The sequence below is a fragment of the Stegodyphus dumicola genome, chromosome 11, assembly GCF_044657685.1.
Source record: "Stegodyphus dumicola isolate Sdum_Otavi_A_Nest chromosome 11, ASM4465768v1".
In the NCBI taxonomy this organism is placed as follows: Eukaryota; Metazoa; Arthropoda; class Arachnida; order Araneae; family Eresidae; genus Stegodyphus; species Stegodyphus dumicola.
Genome location: NC_140778.1, coordinates 118,497,463 through 118,519,147, shown reverse-complemented (window position 1 = coordinate 118,519,147; position 21,685 = coordinate 118,497,463). Strand labels below are relative to the sequence as shown.

General features: G+C 32.0%; 1 protein-coding gene across 4 annotated transcripts in view; it reads left to right on the top strand.

Moving 5' to 3' along the window:
- LOC118196344 (uncharacterized) overlaps positions 1 to 21,685 on the top strand; it is a 114,482-nt gene that overhangs the window by 78,078 nt on the left and 14,719 nt on the right. For all 4 annotated transcript variants that reach the window (XM_085827144.1, XM_085827143.1, XM_085827142.1 and 1 more), the window contains 5 exons: positions 3,254 to 3,358; positions 8,327 to 8,428; positions 11,017 to 11,124; positions 17,094 to 17,195; positions 19,779 to 19,880. In XM_085827144.1, coding sequence (XP_085683270.1) covers positions 3,254 to 3,358; positions 8,327 to 8,428; positions 11,017 to 11,124; positions 17,094 to 17,195; positions 19,779 to 19,880 — 519 coding nt within the window. The remainder of the gene's footprint in view (positions 1 to 3,253; positions 3,359 to 8,326; positions 8,429 to 11,016; positions 11,125 to 17,093; positions 17,196 to 19,778; positions 19,881 to 21,685) is intronic.

Below are 21,685 nucleotides of genomic sequence, written 5' to 3'. Positions count from 1 at the left end.
TTCATTCTACACATTTTCACAATTTTATTAAATACCAAAATAAAATCTTTTTTCAAATTAGCGATATTCCTACAGGAAACGACTCGTCAGCTGTCATCTGCAACCTGTTTCTCTTTGTAAAAGATTATAATTTTGCAAACAATTACCATAAACAGAACTAAATTTATATTAATTAATTAAGAACTAAATTAAATTTACTTACAGGCACGTTGATGACATCATTGCCATTAGTAATTACAATGAAGTTGAAAAACAAGATATCTATCCTCAATGCATTAAGTTTAATAAAACTAACAAAGAAGTCTTCACCTATAAGTATACAAACTCAACCATATTATTTTATTTGATAAAAGAAGTTTTCCAGTTCCAAAGTAATTCAATTAATTTAAATGGAATTCTAACACCTCCAGGAAAATGAATTATAATAATATTATTATTCAAAAGAAATGAAAAGTATTTGTAATAACAACAAAAATTTTACAAAAAAGTTTAGTTTACTAATTTAAATATTAAAAGATAACAAAATTCCACATAACTTCAGAAAAACCAATTGGCTAAAATATAGTTGTTGATCTAAAAATTACTTTTAATACCAAACAGCTGTTTTCCATTTCGTTTCATTTTACAATCATTTTTCATTTATTTCTATATCAAAGCGTATTGACGATATAGTTTAAATGTTCTTAAAAACACTGTATAATTTCTAACTCTGGTGTTAATTTATATTAGACTGCTTAATAAATTTATATCTCTTTTATTAACAAAATGAGCCTACTTTAGCTTCCAGGACTCAATAAAGATCTTTTGAGTGAGTTCTATATTCTTGAAAATTTGACAGCTTCTTTCGATTTCTGATTATATTCCCTTTTAGGTTACCTGTAATTTAGAGCAATTTTTCTAAATTCTTGTTTTGCATTCTCTAAGTTTCCTCAAAACTTTACTGACAGTTTAATAGATACAACCTCACAATTATTTTATTTATTTTTTATTCACAAAAAAATTAAGTTTTCTATTTTTACAAAAATATTTCATTTTTCTTCTTTCACAAATATTTGTTTCAATATACATTTCGATATGCATAAAAATATTTGAACTATTTTGCTATTTAACACTACAACGTATTCCATTTGTTAAATTAAACACTGTGTCTTATTTCATTCGTTAAAATGAAACGAATTAAAACTGCGCTTGAACTCAAATTGCAACCATTTTAAGTTTCTTAATCCATGAATTTCGATAATTTTTCCTTTTGCAACTTATTCATTTTTATTACTCTATATTTTCTTTTACAATAGGAGTTTTTTCCTGATTATTCTTATTGATTTTAATCAGTTTTTAATTCGTAGTTTTCTAAATTCAGTACATAACACATTTTGACTTTACTATTATACAAGAGAATATACACTCTTTTGCAAAAAAGTCGAAGCATCAAAAAGAACTTTTGCGATCGTGACGAAATTTGGTGTGCAAAAACATCCTGATCGAACATGCAGAGGATCAATGTTTCATGGCAAATGAACAGGAATTGCGATCATAGCGCGCAATTCGCAAAGTATAAAACCAGTAACAGACGCGGAAATTCTATCTTATACGTCTATACCACCCATGGTACCGTCCACTATCTCACGGCGCTTGTTTGAGGCGGGGTTACGCTTACAGAGGCCTTTAAGACGTTTGCCGTTGACCCACAACATCAGCGGATTCGTCTGAGTAGTGTCGCAGCCGATCATCATGGTTGCCATCAGACTGGCATCGTATAGTGTTCGTGATGAATCCCGCTTCACTTCTGAAGCAGATGATAACCGTGTTCGTGTCTGGAGAGAACGGGGTCAGCGGTCTCAATCAACCTTTGTTTTACAAAGGCATACAGCCATAACCCCTAGTGTGATGGTATGGGTCTCTATTTCTTATGACAGCAGGTCATCTTTAGTCATTCTCCGTACATCTTAAACAGCTCAACGATATGTTGATACCATCCTGCAGCCGGTTGCATTACCCTTCTTGGCGCGTCATCCTGGCGCCAGGCCACATACCGCTCGCATATCTCTGGACTGTCTCCGTGCGGTTGATACTGTTCCATGGCCAGCAAGATCACCAGACCTTTCATTAATCGAGCACGTCTGGAGCATGGTAGGCAGCCAGATTCGGGCACCACAAAATATCGCAGATATGGAGCGACAACTGATGAATGCCTAGCAGAATGTGTCACAGGATGACATCAGAAACCTCTACCACTCCTTGCCTCTACGAATTCAAGCATGCATTGTCGCCTGGGACAGTTCGAACAACTACTAATTTGAATTCTCAACGGGTGATTGTGAGCCGTGACCAGGTACCATTTTATTATCCGTGTATGAGCTATACACATATTCAGTTTCATCAGAAACAACCACTTTCTTCATGGTGCTTCGATTTTTCTGCAAAAGTGTGTATTTTTTAAATCTCGAAACATCCGTTGCTCTTGCATTATAGATTTTAAGAACTTACTGCTTAATTTTTGTTTATTTTACGTTTTTTGGATCAAATTTCATTTATTTTTTCATATATCTCTGTTTTACATGTTTTTGGACTCCATCTGCTAAAATTGTAAAGATATTTTTAAAAAATTTCAACTTTATTGCTTTCTGATGATTTATGCTATTTTTTAATCCATTCTGTAAGTTTTCAAACCTTCCAAATATTGTATTAAAAATTTGCATCTGATTTTGCTTTTAGGTATTGGATTATTATTTTGGCAAGATTTGCTTTTGGACTCAGTCTATTCAAAATTAGTTTTTTAAATATGTCTATTATTTCGTAGTCTTTTCCAGTTGCCTGTATTTTTGAGGCTATAATTACACAGTTTTTTTAATTATCTCCTTCTGCCTGTAGCTTTTATGTTTCGATTACTTTTATAGTTTTTCTAAGGCTATTTTTAAACTTTAATATGCATCTATTTCAGTTCAGAAATATGTACGTTCTATTTATTTGTTCCTTTCATTGCACCAACCCCTGGTGACGATACAGTGAACGATGTACATTTAATTTTTGTTTTTGTCTCTTGCAGTTCTCCACTGTACTTTTGGGCTCTTTGGCATGTTATTTGTTACAAATTCAATATGGGATGAATTTCAAACGTATTTTTAATTTTATTTTGCCTTATATTCATATACGAATGCATGTAACATATATAAATCTGCTTTATATACATATACATATTTACCCTTCTAATCAATGCCTAATAATGTCAGATAACTATATTCAATCTTTTCAGAATGCATTTGTGGTGAAGGCTCTACTAACTGTACTGTTAATCATTACGGAGAAAAAGTCTGTACTTGTAAAGAAGGGTATACGCAAGTAAAAGGAAAATGTGAAAGTAAGTTTTATTGCATGCAATCAATGAATATCCGTCATTAATATTTAGAGCTAAAAGGTAATATTAATATAATCATTCATAAATATCTAAGGATATGTTTTTCAGTCAAAACCTACTTTAATGACACTAGTTTTCCTTTATTAATTTGAGAAAGTATTCTCGAATCCAGATTAAGGGTGTCCTTTAAAGTAAATGTTAATGTTTTCATTAAACAGAGTTGTTAAATTGAAAGTAATAAAATACATGTAAGCATGTATAATGGTAATAAAATATTCAAACGTACAACGAAGCGCGAAGCGTACAGACTTCTTTATGAAAATTTCAGTAAACTAAACCATTTTGCAGCTTTGTACATCTAAACTATACGACAGAACTTAAGAACATTTATTTTACGATATTAAATATTGATTTCAAAAGAAATGTGATAAAAATTTCGGTTTCGAATATTTATCAGATCTTTGGACTAATCTATTATCTATTTCGTTCTTCATTAGAAAGTGTGTTGTTATCTCTGATAGGCAAAATCATCTACAAAAGTGATAGTATTTCTTCCTTTCTTTCAGTATCATTTAACTAATATGTCCCCTTGAAAATAAATAAGAGCTTCTATAACAAACATCCATTTTAAGCTGAATTTTACCTAAAATATAAATTTTAAATTATGAAAGACATCGTTCAGATATCAGACCTAAACCTTTGAAGTAGGTCTACATTTGTGAATGGTAATCTCGGGAACAAAAAAATATAAGAAGCAAAACATGTTTTAGTAGAATGCTTACCCAATATACCTCAGTTACACCCCAAGCTATGCTTTTCGCTTATCCACTTATTTGATAATTTCGGAGATCATTAAAATAAACAGAAAATTTTTGAAAATTAGAATAGTGGCTGAACCATAATAGGTTCAAAAGTTAAACAAAAGTATACAATATTTTGATAACGTCACAAGTGCGCGAGCACGGGTTAGGTTACCGTTCAGTTCTATATCGAAATCGATGGCGAGCCGAGACGGATTATGGAAAGATTCATCAAATATATATGTTAAAAGAGTTTAGCTGTAAAAAGGAAATAACGTAAAAAACGATCTTAAGAAAATAAAATTGACTTAAATTGTTGGTTTTTAAATAAATCAAGGTGTTTTAACTTCTACTGCGGCAAACAATATGTCAAATTTGGTGTAGCTTTACCAGATTATTGTTCAGAGCTTCTTCACTGGTATTTGTCAAAAAACAATCATCAGTCGGGTACATAATATGTTGTCAAAATCTTCAGAGATAATGAATTTGGACATGCCTGCAATATTTGTGACAGATTGTGGTTTATGAAAAGCGAAACACCGACTAATAAAATGAAAACGTTTATCTTTGTTGTGAACATCGACAAGGATATACCAATGTTTGTTATGGAAGATTTTAATATCGATGTAAAACGAAATGAAAAATCTTTCAGTTTTATGAAATAGTGCTTTAATCTTAACCTGCCACCAGCCAAATATTGCAGTACTTTAGGTAATTCATACATGGATTTTTCTTTTACAAGAAGCATCAGCTGTTAACTGCTGAATTATTTTTAGTATCTTTGACGAATTTTATTTAAAGTTTCTCTACCTCACGCTGTATTCAGGAATAAGGTTAAGTAATTATTATTATTTTCTTTATTCTGTTCTTCAAATTTTCCTAAACGTTCATTCTTTAAAGTAACAAATAGTAAGATAACAAAAAAAGAAAACTTAATCAATAAAATAAAAATTAAAAAACATTAAAAGAACCTTAGGAACTATTCCTAAGCATCTAAACCCAGCAGCCGTTTGGAACAAATGTAAAAGTCTCCCGTCAATATTTTCTTTTCATTGCGTTATATTTCCTAAGATTGTAATTATTTTACTGACAAGGCGGTATATATCTTTTCTGGAATACTTTTATGATTTAAGAAAGTATATATACGGGCACCTTCAAGAAAGTCCAAGAAATCAAGGTACTACACTGGTTTCTAACATTAAGGAAAAATCACTAAAATAGCAATAGCACTTTCAAAAATAAGCCAATCCGTGTAAAATTTTAATATACTAAGAATTGTGGGGTAAACGTGCAGTATGCAAATTAGTGGTGCTGCAACAGAAATGCGTCGTTTGCAAGGATTACAACATTGCAAATTTCGTTGATACAGAGATAAGAAGTCTGGGATAGATCACTTGTAACAATGACATCGTTTCCCCGAAGAATTGCAATGGAGAACTATTGAGAGGCTGGAGGTAGGACAAAGTCAGACAGAATTAACAAGATGGCTAAATGTGAGTCGTTCTGCGCTTCATAGACTTTGGCAACAGTTTCTAAAAAACAAATTGGGCAGCTAGGAATTTCAACCAAGGACGATTAATTGCTACGACGAGCCCTGAATGCCGATAGTTTTTGTTATGCCACCAAAGAATAGAAACTAAACTGTCACTCAATTCAGATCCTCTCTTGCTGCAACTACTAGAAAACTGGTGTCAATGTCAACCGTGCGTAGAAGGCTTCACGAAGAAGGCACAAAAATGGCTCTACGCGAGGCGACCAGCCATTTGTGTGCCGCTCACTTCACGTCATAGATGAGAAAGTTTGAGGTGAGCACGTCAACATGTGCACCAGACGGCTGATCAAGGTAGGACTGTTCTTGTTACGAATGAGTCTACTTTCAAGCCTCCAAAGCTATACTAGACGTTGTTTGACTTGTAGAGAACATGGAAACCGTTACCGTTCATCAAACATCCGTGAACGAGATGCATACGGAGGCAGTGTCACAGTTAGGGCTACTATCTCTTTAGGTGGACGCACAGACCTAATTGTCTTTCGACGAGTAACCATGAATGCTGAGGCCTGTACAAATGACATCCTTGACGTTGTTTATGTGCGCCCTTATGCCGGAACAATAGGCAATAATTTCCAGTTGCAGAACGACTACGCTAGACAGCACAGGTATCGCATCGTGGATGATTAGCTTCAACAGCAAACAATTCAGTATATAGCTTGGCCATCTCCCAATCAGCGGACCTGAATCCTATCGAGCATGTTTGAGATGCTATATGTATAACTGTCCTCAATCCTCCTCTTCAGATCCTTACCACGCTTGCTGCTGCTTTGCAAGAGCAATAGCTCTCACTTCCTACGGTACTGATAGACTGTATAACTGACAGCATCGCACATCGCTGCTTTTAGGAGAGATCATACTCCGTATTGAAGTTAAGTTTCCTATACCAAATTTATACTTCTTATTTGTAAATTTTATACATATACTAATTTCTATAACACAATAATTATCTGGTAATTTCTTTTCGTGTTATTGTATACCTTACTATGCAATGTATACTATATATAGTTTCAATAAATTCTGCATGTAACGTTTTAGGTAATCGTCAATTTTGTGATTTTTTCCCTTAATTAATGGTAACTAGAGTATAACAAAGATATATAAATCCAGGTTTAAAAGGCTAGTGTCATTTTAGCATTAAAAGGAAGCAAGCTTATTTTAGATGATTCTGTTCCCAAACATGAAAACACTTCAGCAGAATTAGGGAAGTTCTGAAACAAAAGAAGAATAATTGTGTGCTACTCTTGTAAGGATCTTAAGTTTTACTAGCGTTTATTTTTATTTTAAATCTTTACTATCACTTCTTATTTTCTACTTCCGGCCAGAATTAAAAGCGTTAAATTATTTATGCAAAATTTGTCTGGCGAACGCCAAGTACTTAAGTTGTGGCTTTTTGCCAAGCGAGAGAGAGGAAGGAGTTAATTGAAGCAGGCTGCTTACCTTAGCAGTTTTACTCAGTTGCTGGTTGCCTTCCAGGCCAGAGGTTTAATCCTCGTGATAATTTTTAAACGTATTGTAGTGTTAACAGTTCTCTGTACTACATACGGCTTCCTGTTAATATAAGGCCAATCTTCCACGTAGGCCCTTGTTTATTATTCCAAAGTTAAGTTAGAATTTAGTTAAATATTTTTATATTCTTACGTTCAGACCACAAGTCGTTGGTCTCTGTATTCCGAAGTACGGAAATTATTGTAAAGAGTGAAAAATAAAGGGTTTCGTATACCCTTCCTGTGTATCTTGTCTACTTCCCACATTTATTGAACATAGCTTTAGTAAGCTCCCTGTTCCGAGGCAGGTCTGTGCATGTTCCCAAAGAAAGTAAGACGGAACATTGAACCTGATACTCTGATTCCAGGCTAAAGAACGTGTAGTTTCATAGTTTAGGTCAAATCTAGATTTGTCAGTATAATAGTATCCGATGCAGTTCCTTTTTGCTGCACTGAACATGATGGCGATTCCTTCGAAAAGGACTCTTCTATAAGATAAAGTGAATGTGAAACAAAGCATTTCCTGTTCTCGTACGAAATCAGGTTTCGCGAAGCCTTCATGCAATAGTAGTATTTCTGTTTCGAGGTTTTTCGGTAGTTTAAAGGTAAAAATTAGTGTGACCATCAAATATTATCTGTCTGAAATCCTAGATTACGTTCATGGTGCTTAAAAATATTTATACCTCGTAGTTTTAGGAAGTGAACTTTACCACTGAAGTAATGGATACATAAATAATGAATGTTGACTTAGTGAAGTAGAAATACTTTCGAATGCTCAAAGGAGAACATTTTAGTGCAAAACAGATTGAATGCACTAATATCATAATAAATTACAAAATATAAATTAATTAGAATATTAAATTATTCACATATTTTACTTTCTAATATTATTTCTATTTATCACATCTGTAAGATTTAAGCATATATAATTCTTTTCAAATTTTTCAATTTTATAATTTGTTAAATGAAGGTTACGAAAACTTTTCTCTGCAGCGTTTTAAAATCTGATGAAGCGGCACATATTAAAATCCAGAATTTTCTTCATCTTCCCAGATTATCGAAATTATGCTATATTATACTATTTTCATTCAGTTCTGATCTGAAAGCTATTATGTATACCTCTGTCTACTCATAGATTGCAACTGTGGACCAAATGCTGGTTGTAGATTCGATGTATATGGTCGCAAGAAATGTTTCTGTCTAAAAGGATACAAATATGTGGATGGAAATTGTCAAGGTAACAAATTCAATGAACAAAACTATGTCCTTTCAAATTTTTTCTTAACAGCTGCATTAAAAATATACGTTTATAAACATAATTAAATGGGTAATAAAACGGAGTATATTCTGATTTTTATGTATTTAAATTTAGCATGGGATGTGTTAAATATAACAGACAAATCTCTTTAAAGAAAAACATTTATGAAAAACATGGAATAAACAGTTCTGAAAAAATTTCGTGTTCTTCTAAAAAAATATTGTTGTGTGCGTACGGGTTCGTAATAAACTGAATGCACAAGTCCGATGAAAAGTGAATAAAACAAAATGCTGAAATTTCTTCAGAGATATTTCTTACAATATCACAAAATTTCACAGAAGTTAGCTTCTAAACTACTAAAACGTTGAATAGAATTCAAATTCAAAACAGTAGACAAAACTAATCCAGTCTCGCCGCGATTTCGCTACAATAAACAGCAACAGTTTTCTAAACAACTGAATTGATATGTTTTCCTCCAGATTTTAGAAGCTTTTTTAATCACGCACAAGAATATTCTGGTAAAATCCATTTTATCGATAGCAGAACAGCACAATCACGAGATATCTATTTATTAAAAGTTAAATGCTCGTGCTCTTGCATTTTTAATTTTCCGGCTTAGCATTTCCTTAATATTCGTCACGCGCCGCACTGCACGGGGAATAAAACAATTTAATTTATTTGTTTCAAGTGTAAACATGATGTCAGCTTCTACTGGCAGTTACTAACATTTGATTGGTTCTCAGAACAAGAACAGCGATTGGCTAGGAAAGCTAGACATTGCAATCCACTTCATAACTGTGTTTTTTATTTATATTAAAATGATCCAACACTTAACAAAAAAAGCGTTCTAGGAGCATTTTTCCTAATCCGAGGTGGTGAAACTTGTAAATAGCTGTACATACTGTAAATATTTGCCCACTAGTGACTTTTGTGTTTTTTCAACTTATTTAGGACTTAAAAAAGCTCAGTGGATTACTACTTTATATTATTATTTTCAAGAATTTTATATTTTATTAGTGTTCCTATAAAAAGACTTTGTTAGGGACACACAAACTGAATTAATTATGTGTGTTTCACCATCCCGCCTTCTAAACTGTGACTTATGCTGAAATATTGTGTCTTTTAAAATTACAAGTGTTTCCTAAAAAGTGTGTTTATTCCAGAACTTTGTACAGTGTGAACTGTTTGTGAATACTGTTAATTTATATGACTCTAACATTTCTCGTACGAGAATTCTTGAAATTCACCAGAAATATGTTACTGTTGACTTATTCCTCATTTGAGCCACTCCCACCAGTATAATGACGATCCATTTCGTTCTAAACCTGTTTCAAAAGCATACTTAATTTAAATTACTTAATGTTTATTTTTTCAAATGCTTTATTAAGCCAGAACTTTGTACAGTGTGAACTGTTTGTGAATACTGTTAATTTATATGACTTTAACATTTCTCGTACGAGAATTCTTGAAATTCACCAGAAATATGTTACTATTGACTTATTCCTCATTTGAGCCACTCCCACCAGTATAATGACGATCCATTTCGTTCTGAACCTGTTTCAAAAGTATACTTAATTTAAATTACTTAATGTTTATTTTTTCAAATGCTTTATTAAGCCAGAACTTTGTACAGTGTGAACTGTTTGTGAATACTGTTAATTTATATGACTTTAACATTTCTCGTACGAGAATTCTTGAAATTCACCAGAAATATGTTACTATTGACTTATTCCTCATTTGAGCCACTCCCACCAGTATAATGACGATCCATTTCGTTCTGAACCTGTTTCAAAAGTATACTTAATTTAAATTACTTAATGTTTATTTTTTCAAATGCTTTATTAAGCAAACTTTTCAGCTAGTTATATCTTTTGTCACAGCTCGAACAGCTCCCAGATGTTTTTTCACTCTACATACCTTTGTATTTGCTTCAGCTTCGTCTAGTAGGCGCGGCGTTACACGCCCATTTTTTCATATATATATACCAACGTCTAAGGGCATTTTTTCGAAAGCGGTGGTTAAAGCAGCAGAGGCTACTAATTGCTTTCTAACCATTCAAAAGACAAGACAAGATATTTATATTAAAGTACATATAACTCTTTTTTGTATTGCAAAGAATTGAATTTTGTGTTTTGCATTGAATTCAGTAATAAATTCTCTTTAAAATGATATATACAAGTAGTTTGCATTTTGCGAAACGTAACATTTTCTATAAACATGCAAAGTTCAAAAACATAAAAATTTCCAAAAGTGTCCACAATTTTGGCCACCACTGTATATACTACTTTGAGTTCTAGTTACTTAGCCACAAGCGGTGCCTAAATTGTGAGAGCCGAGGGAGTACATTTTCTGCTCCGTTTAGTTAAAATAAAAAGTTGATGTAAATTTCGTCTACAGTCTTATGTTGTTCTAAGATAGAGAAAAAATTCAGGTTTTCGACAGTTTATGCTCCCAAAATACGCAAGGAGATTTAACAAAGTGATATATCTTTTAAAAATACAAATTTCATTGTTTATATAGTATCAAATGTGTTTACATACCATTAAAGTTATCTCTTTTCTTTCTAGACCTCTGCAGCCCAAATCCGTGCCTAAATGGAGGTAAATGTAAAATGGTTGATGGTGATTATAACTGCACCTGCGAATTTCCTAATTCGGGAAGGAATTGTGAAAAAGGTATTTTTATTTCCAGCATGAGTCTTTGGAACTAGAGGGATTATAGTTCCAACTCGTCACTTTGAAACAATTTTCATTATAACTGACATTTTATTATTATTTATGTAGAATGTAATTTTAGAATGCGGTAACTAAGCTGCAATTAATACACTTGTCAAGCTGAATTTGCTAAATGATAAACTAATTAGCACAGGCGTAAGAAAATGGGGAGATATGGTAGAATTGTTGAGAATTTTTAGACTGTCAAACTACATCCAATTATTTTAAATAATTAATCTTCCACACGAATGTCATACAGGCTTTGACATATTTATTTTTCCTAGCAGCTACTTTTCCTTAATAACTGGTGACAGAAATGATAAATTTATTTGGGTTACAAGCACACAAATCTGTATGGTTTTGACATCTAACAAAAGCTTTTACAGTAAAAAAACATTGTTCCTATGAGAATAGAAACGTAGTATTAGATGTTGCAAACTACGAAAAACAATTAGATATGCGAAACATATAGGCATACAACAAAATAACAGTTGAAACGTGGGTCATTACAATGATAGAAAAATAATAAAATTATTGGGGACATGAATTAAATTCTGAAGAAAAAGAATATAATTTATATATTCTTCAAGTATGTCAATTGTATCGATACAGAGATCCATCTTTTGTTTCGAAGGAACGCCACTCTAATATCTTCTCGAAGTACAATGTGGTTCTAAAGTAACTTGAACAAACAGTCTTTAGCTTTGAAGTATGGAATGCAAAAACACTTGGCATCATTGCTGGGTATATTACAGCGTGAGATGTATTCGCGATATATTAAGGTCATCTATGTTCTATCTTTCTGAAATAGGATTGGAACACGTATTGCATTTATAATTAGGATAACCTGTACCGAGAACATTTCCAATCAGGATTTTAAAATGGCAGTGAGATATTGCGTGGCAAGTAACAAAGTTACTGAAATTTACAGGTAAGAGGAGAAACAACGCAAATGTCGTATGACTTTAAATTACAGGGAAGAGAATCAAACGTAAAACGAAAAATGAAAGATTCACAATTGCGTCTCGTTTTATGTCTTTGCCGTTTAGTGTCATTTCACCATTCGAAACCAGTCTCTGCAGACAATACAGAATACGATTCTCACGACTGGAACCTCGTACTACCTACGAAATAAAAATCTTCACTATGACCTCAAAGTTGAGCTTATCTCCGAGTTTCGGCACGACCTAAACTCAAACTTTTATGAGAAGGCCATCAGAAATACGTCAGCCGACCTTTCGGACAATTTTGCCTATGATATACTCGACGAGGACAGGAATATCAGGCCCAACGCAGCATTTCTTCACGAAAGTCAGAAAATGCGGAGCCAAGAACATCAGCAACAGAAAGCGTTCTGCCCAGCCCGCGTACTAGGAGTCTTTCACTCAAATTAAACTGTACTGAAAAACATACTCAGGACTTTACTACTTTTGAAGATAGCGTAGTAGAATTCAAATGACTATTTTCTCGCTCCCGATTGGACTTCAGCTCATTACACTCTCACGCACCAGTGAGTCTCATTTTATTAATCTCAAGTGTTCACATCTTTATGGTGAAACAATTATGAAGTGCCGTTATGTGTGAGGCTCCTAGTGGATTCCGTGATAAGCTCTGGTAAGAGCAGGATAAATTCCTGCAGAACACCAGAATGCGCGACTACATACTTAATGTTTTATTTTATTGGAAGTGAAATATTAGAAGATAAGGTCTTTTTCAACATATGAACTTATTTAACCCTTTATTTACAATGAAGTTTCTTATTATTTAATGTTTCATTTTCTCTGCAGTTTCTGTTCTTTTAATATCTGTCCGATTAAAAATCAAGTAAAAAGATAGTATTGTTTTAGCATATAAATTTCAACATAATTATTATTTATTCTTAATTATCGATTAATCGACTCACTTGATTTGCAACGTTCACAGCCAAAGTTTCTAATACAAATTTTAATCATACGCCTTTAAAATTATTAAGAAAAAACTTTTAAATTTCTTAATTTTTTGGAATGATTTTGGAATTAAAATATTTAATTATCATATTCTTTTATTAATAATACATTTTATTTAGAAAATATATATATTTCACGAACTTAAGACGAGAAAAGTTATTCCAAAGTAAAATTTTCTACTTCACTTTAAGCGTTCTCTAGCATACACTATTTCAGAGTAATGTCGGTGAAGAGCGTCGTGTGTCCCTAAATGCTTAGATAACTAGCTAATATCAAACACTGCTAAAGTGAGCTAAAACACTGCTAATCCACTTTTAAAGATAACTCAACCGTATGGCTTTTATACGCTAAATAAGAGAAAAATAGATTAAAGAAAATATATATAAGTGTATGCATAAGAAGATAGAGCAATTAATAAGTGAAATGGTCTGCATGCAGATAGTCTGTAATAGTATATACATCAATATTCCATGCAAGTAAATGTGAATTAATTGGTAATTAATATCATGAATTACGAACTTGAATGACTGGGCAGTCATGCAATAATTCGTTCGTAACCAGCATAACCGAAAATGTACAGCTAGTTCAAAATTTATTGTAGAAAAATACTAAAAGTTGAAGGAACACATAGGAAAATACACAAGAAAATAATATTCGTGTATGAGCATGTGCCTGGATGTACGATGGGAATTGATAGAGGAAGCATTTCGGCGGAATTAATTAGTCATTTCAATTTAGCATGTCCTCAAGTTCGTCTTCTAAGAGATGCCAGCCTAATTTGATACTGACGTTGAGCAGAATGAATAGATATGAGAGCTACTGAGATGGATAAATATATAATGAAAGCTGAACTACATATCATCACCACTGTGAGATTTTATCACGAGTAAAGCAAAAATTTGAGCGATCCGTATCCGCTTGTACTGTACCTTTTACTGTATATTTTACTGTATTTTGACCATTACGTTGATAAGCTAGTAATTCTCTTTTTATGTATTTTTTTTTTCAATATTCTCTCCGCCCTTAAGTTTAATTCTGGTAACTGCAATTTATTTTTTGACTGTACGTTCCCGTCCAAATGCGGTTTCTTGATATATGCTAAAAGTATCATCAAATCTTGTGAAGGAATTTATGAATTATACTGTACACGAGTCACCTTCTTATGGATCAGAAATCGTAGAATGAACCTGTATGTGAACCGTCCTGTAGTAGACTCAACCTGTATAAGAATCACCCTGTAGCAGTAGTGGAATCAAGTTAGTGAGCTTAAATCTTTGCGGCACAGTGTGTCCGGTCTGGACACACCTAAACATTTCCTTTCTGTACGCACAGAAAAAATTGAATGGAAAAGGATTTATAGGTTACTATAGGTTACTCTGAAACTTCTTTATTTATAGTAGATGGCAGCTCAACACAAACCAGTCCATATATTTTATCCATGTTTAGTTTTTTAAGACCCTCATTTTTCAAAGAAATCGTCCAGATTTTTTAGGGTATAAAAGGAATTTTTTGGAAAGAAATGTCTATGTTATTTTTTTTGGCTGTATGCTAATCTCTTTATTCTATATTAGTTTTAAATTTTTATTTTGAAATCTTGCCTAAAATCAAACGGCGAACCCTAGGTGTGCCCAGACCGGACTCACCGATATTCTACGACAACATATTATCGGTGTATTCTTTTTTTCTCCGCATCTCATCGGTCAGTTCATTGACAACAATGCTCGTTTCAGCACTCTTTTCGAAGCTCTATTCAATCAGTGTGCATAAACACAGAATTAAAAGCTAAGTGATATCTTCACGAAATTTTACTTGTGTACTCCTCTAGGCGTAATTAGACTGCCTACCTTTTTTTTTTTTTAATCAAAATTCCAAATTTAAAAAGTAGCGTCCCAGAAAGGATTATCTTAAAATCCTTCCTCAGTTTCGCTCGTTTGAGCCCAGCTGTGGCTAAGCAGTAAAGCTGCTAAAGAGTAGCAGTTCGACACGTTTAAATCCCCGGGAATTTGATGACAATTTTCTTTACATGAAAAATTAGAGTGTTAACATTACAATTTGCAGAAAACTTCCGTAATATTTATTGGTTATAGACGTAAGAGTTGAATGCCTTTCATGATGATGGGTATATCCACGGTTAAATTAATATTTAATTATAAAAGGAATTCAAATGAAAAAAATCTGATGTGTATACCACAGGACTTCCTTGTACGGAATATTAAATTATACGCATTTTTTCTTGCATTTCATTTAAACTTATTGGATTGAATTAAATCTACTTCGCGGACAGCGCATAAACCACAATAGAATAAATGCATTCTTAAAAATTTACTCTATTTGTTTACCATAGCGACACTCTGGCGCTAGGTTCACTTAACAGTATTATATTTCGTTCATATTATAACTCAGAATTCACGAAATGTATATCATTTAAAGAATTATCTAATCGTTGCCACATGTTCTATTCAAATACTATAATAAATCTGGAATGATGTATAAAAGAAATTAATCAAACAAAACAAAAAAAGAAGCAGTTTTTTACAGACGATTGAATATTTCTCATTCACTTAATTCAGTTCTCACTCTGCAACAAGGCAAAAATACAAAAAACTCAAAATATCTGTATTAAAAATTAACGAAGTAAATCTTAATCACATATTTCCTCGAAAAAATTCCTGACAGGATTACGCATGATTTAATTCGCAATAATAAATAAAGGCGTTTTATCTTTGTTTTTGCGAAGTTAAGTTTCTCTAGATTGGCAACAAATCCACGCCAAGTTTCAAGGCTTAGCGGCACTTAAACAACTTTAAAATTGTTTTGTTTTCTAAAAAAAATATTGCATACAGATTTACTAAAGGCATAAAATCCTTCACCGGAAGATAAGAACAACATAATTCAATCATTTTAAAGCAAAAATTGTACAATTTACAAACATGTAAGAGTAAAGAAACTGAGATCACTGAGCCGGGTAACAGATTGGATATATATATATACAAATATATTTATATACGTTTGGTGCGGCCGATTGCAACCAAAATACGAGGTGCACATCCACATGTTATAGCAGTTCTATATACAAAACTTGAACTTTCTGAGGCTACTCGTTTTTGAGTTATGCGAGATACGTACGTACATACGTTCGTACAGACGCCACGAAAAATTCTCTTCAGAATTCATTTTAAAGCAGTTTTATAGCTTTTCTGGTGGAAACGAGTCTTTTATTCTGTCCTTACGTACAAATATCACGCAAAAACATCGTTAAATTGCATTCGATAGTGGTCAAAATTGATATTTTCGGTGAAATATGCTGCCTGAAACCTTTCGCGATTACAATACTTCCTTTTTACTTCGTACAAGGAAGTAAAAATGAATGCAGCAACTGGCAGTTAACTGGAAAATAATAATAAACCCTCTTCATCTTTACGCTCAGGTCTCTAAATTAGACTTAAAATAAAATGGCAATACGCAGATTGGGATCAGCATATGGGCTGGTAAATGGAATGTTAGTTAATTTTCCGTAGTTCTGAATTAATAATTCAGCATTTAAAAATCAGAAAACTTCACTTGGAAAAACTGAAAAATAGAAATTGTAACTTATCATAATGTTCATCTAAAGAATTATGGTGGTCCTCATTACACAGTTTTATTAGTTAGGAATCAACAATCCTAGTTAATGATTGAAAGATCCAAAATTCGTTTCGCATTTAAGGCACAGTTGACTTCTCAAATTTCCTGGTATGCAAATTAGTTAGTCTCCTCAATGTTACAGTTCGAAAAATTCTTCATCGAGAGCTTGAAATGTAGTTAGTCCACGCTGTTCAAGACATTTTTTCACTTATTTTGTAAAAATCTAAAGTTTAATTTTTTATATACTTCCTGGATTTTTTGTGGTAGTATAAACATACAATTCTCTACTTCCAAACACTGCGATCAAAACTGATATATGTATTATTTTTTATCTTATACGTTTCGTTTCGCCATTCCTAGATTGCAGCTGTGGTCCAAATGGGAAATGCTCTTTCGACATTAATGGAAAAAAGATATGCGAGTGTCAAGATGGTTTTGCCGAATCTGAAGGATTATGCAAAGGTAATAATAAATTCTGCATCCTTTTAATAATTAACAGATACTTATATTATAATTTTCGTGCTTAACTTTGAAAAAAGTATACCTTTTATATTACTATTCAGAGAAATTTCACAAAAATCATGCGAGTGTTTAGCAATAAAAACCTTGGTTTAAATCTCCATTTGGCTATTTCTCATCAAATTGTATAAACATTTTCTGATAAAAATCGGTTCTCTTGTACACCAAATAGTGTCTCAGCTTCGGTTACAAGAAGAAAATATTTGAAATACGGTTACGAGCAAAAATATGGTTATCACATATCTAATGTTACGAGAAGAGTATATAATGTACTTGAAAGGTATTCTATGTTCATACCATTGCATCAGGGCGCGAAATTACAAATTACATCAAAGGTTTTATTTATAAAAGAAAGAAATTTAAGGAAATAATAATTCTTAATTTTTGTGATGTTAAAATTTAATTCGAGTTCGAAGAGGTCCCGTGCCAAAATTTCAGTATCTAGTCATTTGATATTGTGTTTCCGCATTTCATCAAACTTTCTTGACATACTGATCCGTCTGCTCAAAGGAATCGTACACGAAAGCGAGGAAATCACATTTTTATGACATCATAACGTGAAGAAAATGTTAACATTGATTCAATTGGGAAGCGCTTTAAAATCTTGTAAGCTTATTATCTTTCTTGCTAACACATTAACTTTTCTAACATGTTTAATTATATATTATTTGCTTAAAATTGCTATAGAAGAATTCGATAGCTCAGGGAATTTAACAAAAGTGTGAACAAACCATTTACTACTTTAAATTGCAAACGGAGTTATTCTGAATATTTAAGTTTGATTATTTTCAATGGAGTTTGATTGAAATACACTGTTCGTACAGCTTTTAGGCTATTTTGCTTTGCTCTAAAGGATGGTCTGCTTGGAATTTTTTTAACTGCAACTATACTTTGAAATGATAAATTATCGTCTGTTACGTGATATATTCTTTTTCATGCGAAATGTCACTTTTAATGAGGCAATGGATGGAAGGCTATTTTGTGCTCTTTCCAAAGAAAGTTATTCGCATCAAGTAATTAACGCTGTGAAAGCCATGGTTATTCAACACCTAAAGCTATGATAGGTAATACTGTCAACAAGAAAGATTGGCTTCAAGTGGTTGTCCCAAATGCATATTTATAAATTTAAATCAAGAAATAGAATGATATAAAATACCATTTGTGCGTTGAAATGGGATATTAAATGTTGTTTCAGAAGTTTAAATTTTTAAGTTTCAAAGACGGTTTGAATACTTTACAGACGGGTTGTAAAATTAAAAGGTCCGGATAAAAATGAAATTTATTAAAATATTATTAAAAACCTGTTCGTGCAAAAGTATTATTTACTATGTTTTCCAAGAAATTAATCTTAAAATACTGTAACCTACTTTATGGAAATTTAATATAAAGAATAACCCTAATTTATGATTTAATAAATATAACCCTAATTCATAGAAATTTAAAAATGATGTATTCGTGAGTTCTTTTGTTTCGTTATAAATCTTTCTTCAGTATGATATGTGGCTACCTGTAACAAAAAGCAAATCTCGTGTCTTGATTTTACACAATTTACGAAACTACTAGTCACAACTTACGGATTAGCATACCATTTTCATGACAGCGCGCTCAGATTCCAAACAGTCTATAAAGGCATTTGGCAGATTGTAACGCTGTTGCTTAAGGTATACCGCAATATTCAGTAGGTTTCAACCATGATAGTAGACTGATTCGAGTGAAGTCTGTTTTCAAAATTTTGACCCCAAAGATTGTTGATAAATCCTATCATTGTTATCCATTAGCAAAATTTCTGAACGAACATCATTCCTAAACGACATTAAATCGATTCAAAGACCCCGTCTACACAACCATGTTGGCTACAGTCCCTTTACGTATGCAGCTCCTCTCGATGTTGTTGATGATTCTATCCCCAAACATGAAATCACTTCTGAAGAATTACGGACTCTCGTGACTAGGGAAAGAACAATTGCGTCTTTCTCAGTTCCTCCAGGCTAAAGCAAGTGGAGATTGATAGTTTAGACTATAACTGGGATTCGTCAATAAACAATCTCTGCCCAATTACTTTTGACTCCATTAAACATGTTGGAGATTCCATCGTAAAACGACTATTCTGCAATAAATAATGAATGTTGTATTTGTGAAGTAGAAAAGCATTCGAATGGTGAAAAGACGACATAATTTTAATGCAAAATAGCTTAAATGAAATAATAAAGTAATAAATTAAAAATCGTAAATTGATTAGAAAGTTAAGTTATTCACACAGTTTATTTTTCGAAAACTGTTTGTATTTAGCACATCTGTAAAACTGAAGGACTTATAATTCTTTTTTAAATTTTCATTTTAATAATTTCTTAAATGAAGTCTACGAAAACGTTTCTCTGTAGCTTTTTAAAGTCTAATTAAATGGCATGTATTAAAATCCAAAACTGTCTTGATCTTGCCGGATTATCAAAATTATACTATATTATACTAGTATCTCTATTCAGTTCTGATCTGATAGCTATTATGTGTACGTCTATCTATTTCTAGAGTGCTACTGTGGACCAAATACTGGCTGTAGATTCGGTCAATTTGGTCACAAGTTATGTTCCTGTCTGAAAGGATACAAATTTGTGGATGGGGAATGTAAAGGTAACAAATTTTATGAACAATGTTATTGGCTTTAAAATTTCCTTTTTAACAGCTGCATCTAATAATGTACATTTGTAAACATATAAAAATCATATTATATTCCAATTGTAATGTCTTTAAATTTCAATTCAATGTGCTTAGTATTAGATATAAGTAAAGCTCTTTAAGGAAAGAATTTATAAAAAACATGGAATATTTTTTTTTAATTTCGTGTCCTTGTAACAGAAAAACATTGCTGTTTGTTTTATTACTTCTAAGCACATAAATGTATCGTTGGCTGTATTTATGGCAGTATGAAATCATCATAATTTTTCTACCATTTAAATTTGCCTATTTGAAGAAAACACATTTTAGAAATTAATTACACTTTCTCCATCTTTTATCTCTGAAGGACCTTTTTTCAAGCTAAAGAAGATATAGTCACTGCTTAGCTTAAAATTTTTCTACAGTCAGTCTAAAATTTATGTAACACCGAAGTCACATTTCATTAAAATCTTACCTTCTATATTTTTTAAAAAATACTTTAAATGTTTCCTTAAATTTATGCATAAACATGTTGAAGAATTAGACAAAATCTGAAGTTTACAGATTACAGTTTTTTTCTTCTTAATATTTTAAGTTATTTTAAATTAGTGACGTAATTTTATAAAAATTTATATTTTATTAGTTTAGCTAATCGAATGTGTGGAAAGGAAAAGGATATTTTTATTTCCAGCATGAGTCTGAAATTTGAGATTTTAAAGTTCCAACTGGACACCTTTAAAATTGTTCTTTATAACTGACCTGTCCTTCATAGACATATAGGATGTAAATTCAAAATTCAGCAATTAAGCTGCAATTAATACATATTTCAAGATTATCTTGCTACATGATAAACTAATTAGCATAGACGTAAGAAAACGGTGAGTTTTGTTGGAGTGGCTGAGATGTTTTAGACTATCAAACTCCTCCATCATTCTAAATCATTAACATTCCAAGAAAATGTCAAGCAGACTTTGACAGATATACTTTTCATAGCAGCTACATTTCCTTTATAACTGATGATAGAAATTGTAAATTTATTGTGGTTACAAGTATGCAAATCTGGAAGGTTTGAAAACCAAACCGCTTTTCATGTCTCGAAAGCGTGACTTATGTAGCATTATTCTAACATAAGCGTTTCGACACAAAAACTGGACCTTTTCTGAAATGACATGCCAATTCTTTTCCATATATCGGTTCTATGACTCAAATTATGTCTAAATATTCAAACTACATTTGATGTTTTGTCACTTTCAACAAATATGGCCAATTTCAAAACGCGCCAATATATAACTTCACGTATGTCTTCGGAAATTTTGAATAAAAAACCCTATTTTTTGCTGGTATGCTTAAAAGCACATCGACTCTAAGATGATGGTAAAAATGTTATAGGTTATAATTCAAACGTTTTTTTGAAAAATTTTTAAGAGTTATTTAAAATACGAGTTTTAGAAATAAATCATAAAGAATGGGCTAATTTTATTTGGAATGAACATTAATTTCTAAATGTGAAAGGAAGAATAAAGTAAGTTTAATAAAAAAAGATATATTAATAAATATATATCAAATATAATTAACATTGGAGATCTAAAATTTTGAGCGCTAAATTTTAAAGCTACTCGTGCGATTTTTAAAAAACGTGGCAGTTTGAAATAATCTGAGACATAGTATCGAAATATGGAAAAAACGTCCCATGTCATTTCAGAAAAAAAGTGTGTCTTTGTGTCAAAATACCAATATAGGAACAATGCTATATATAAATATAATCCATATTCTAAGTCACT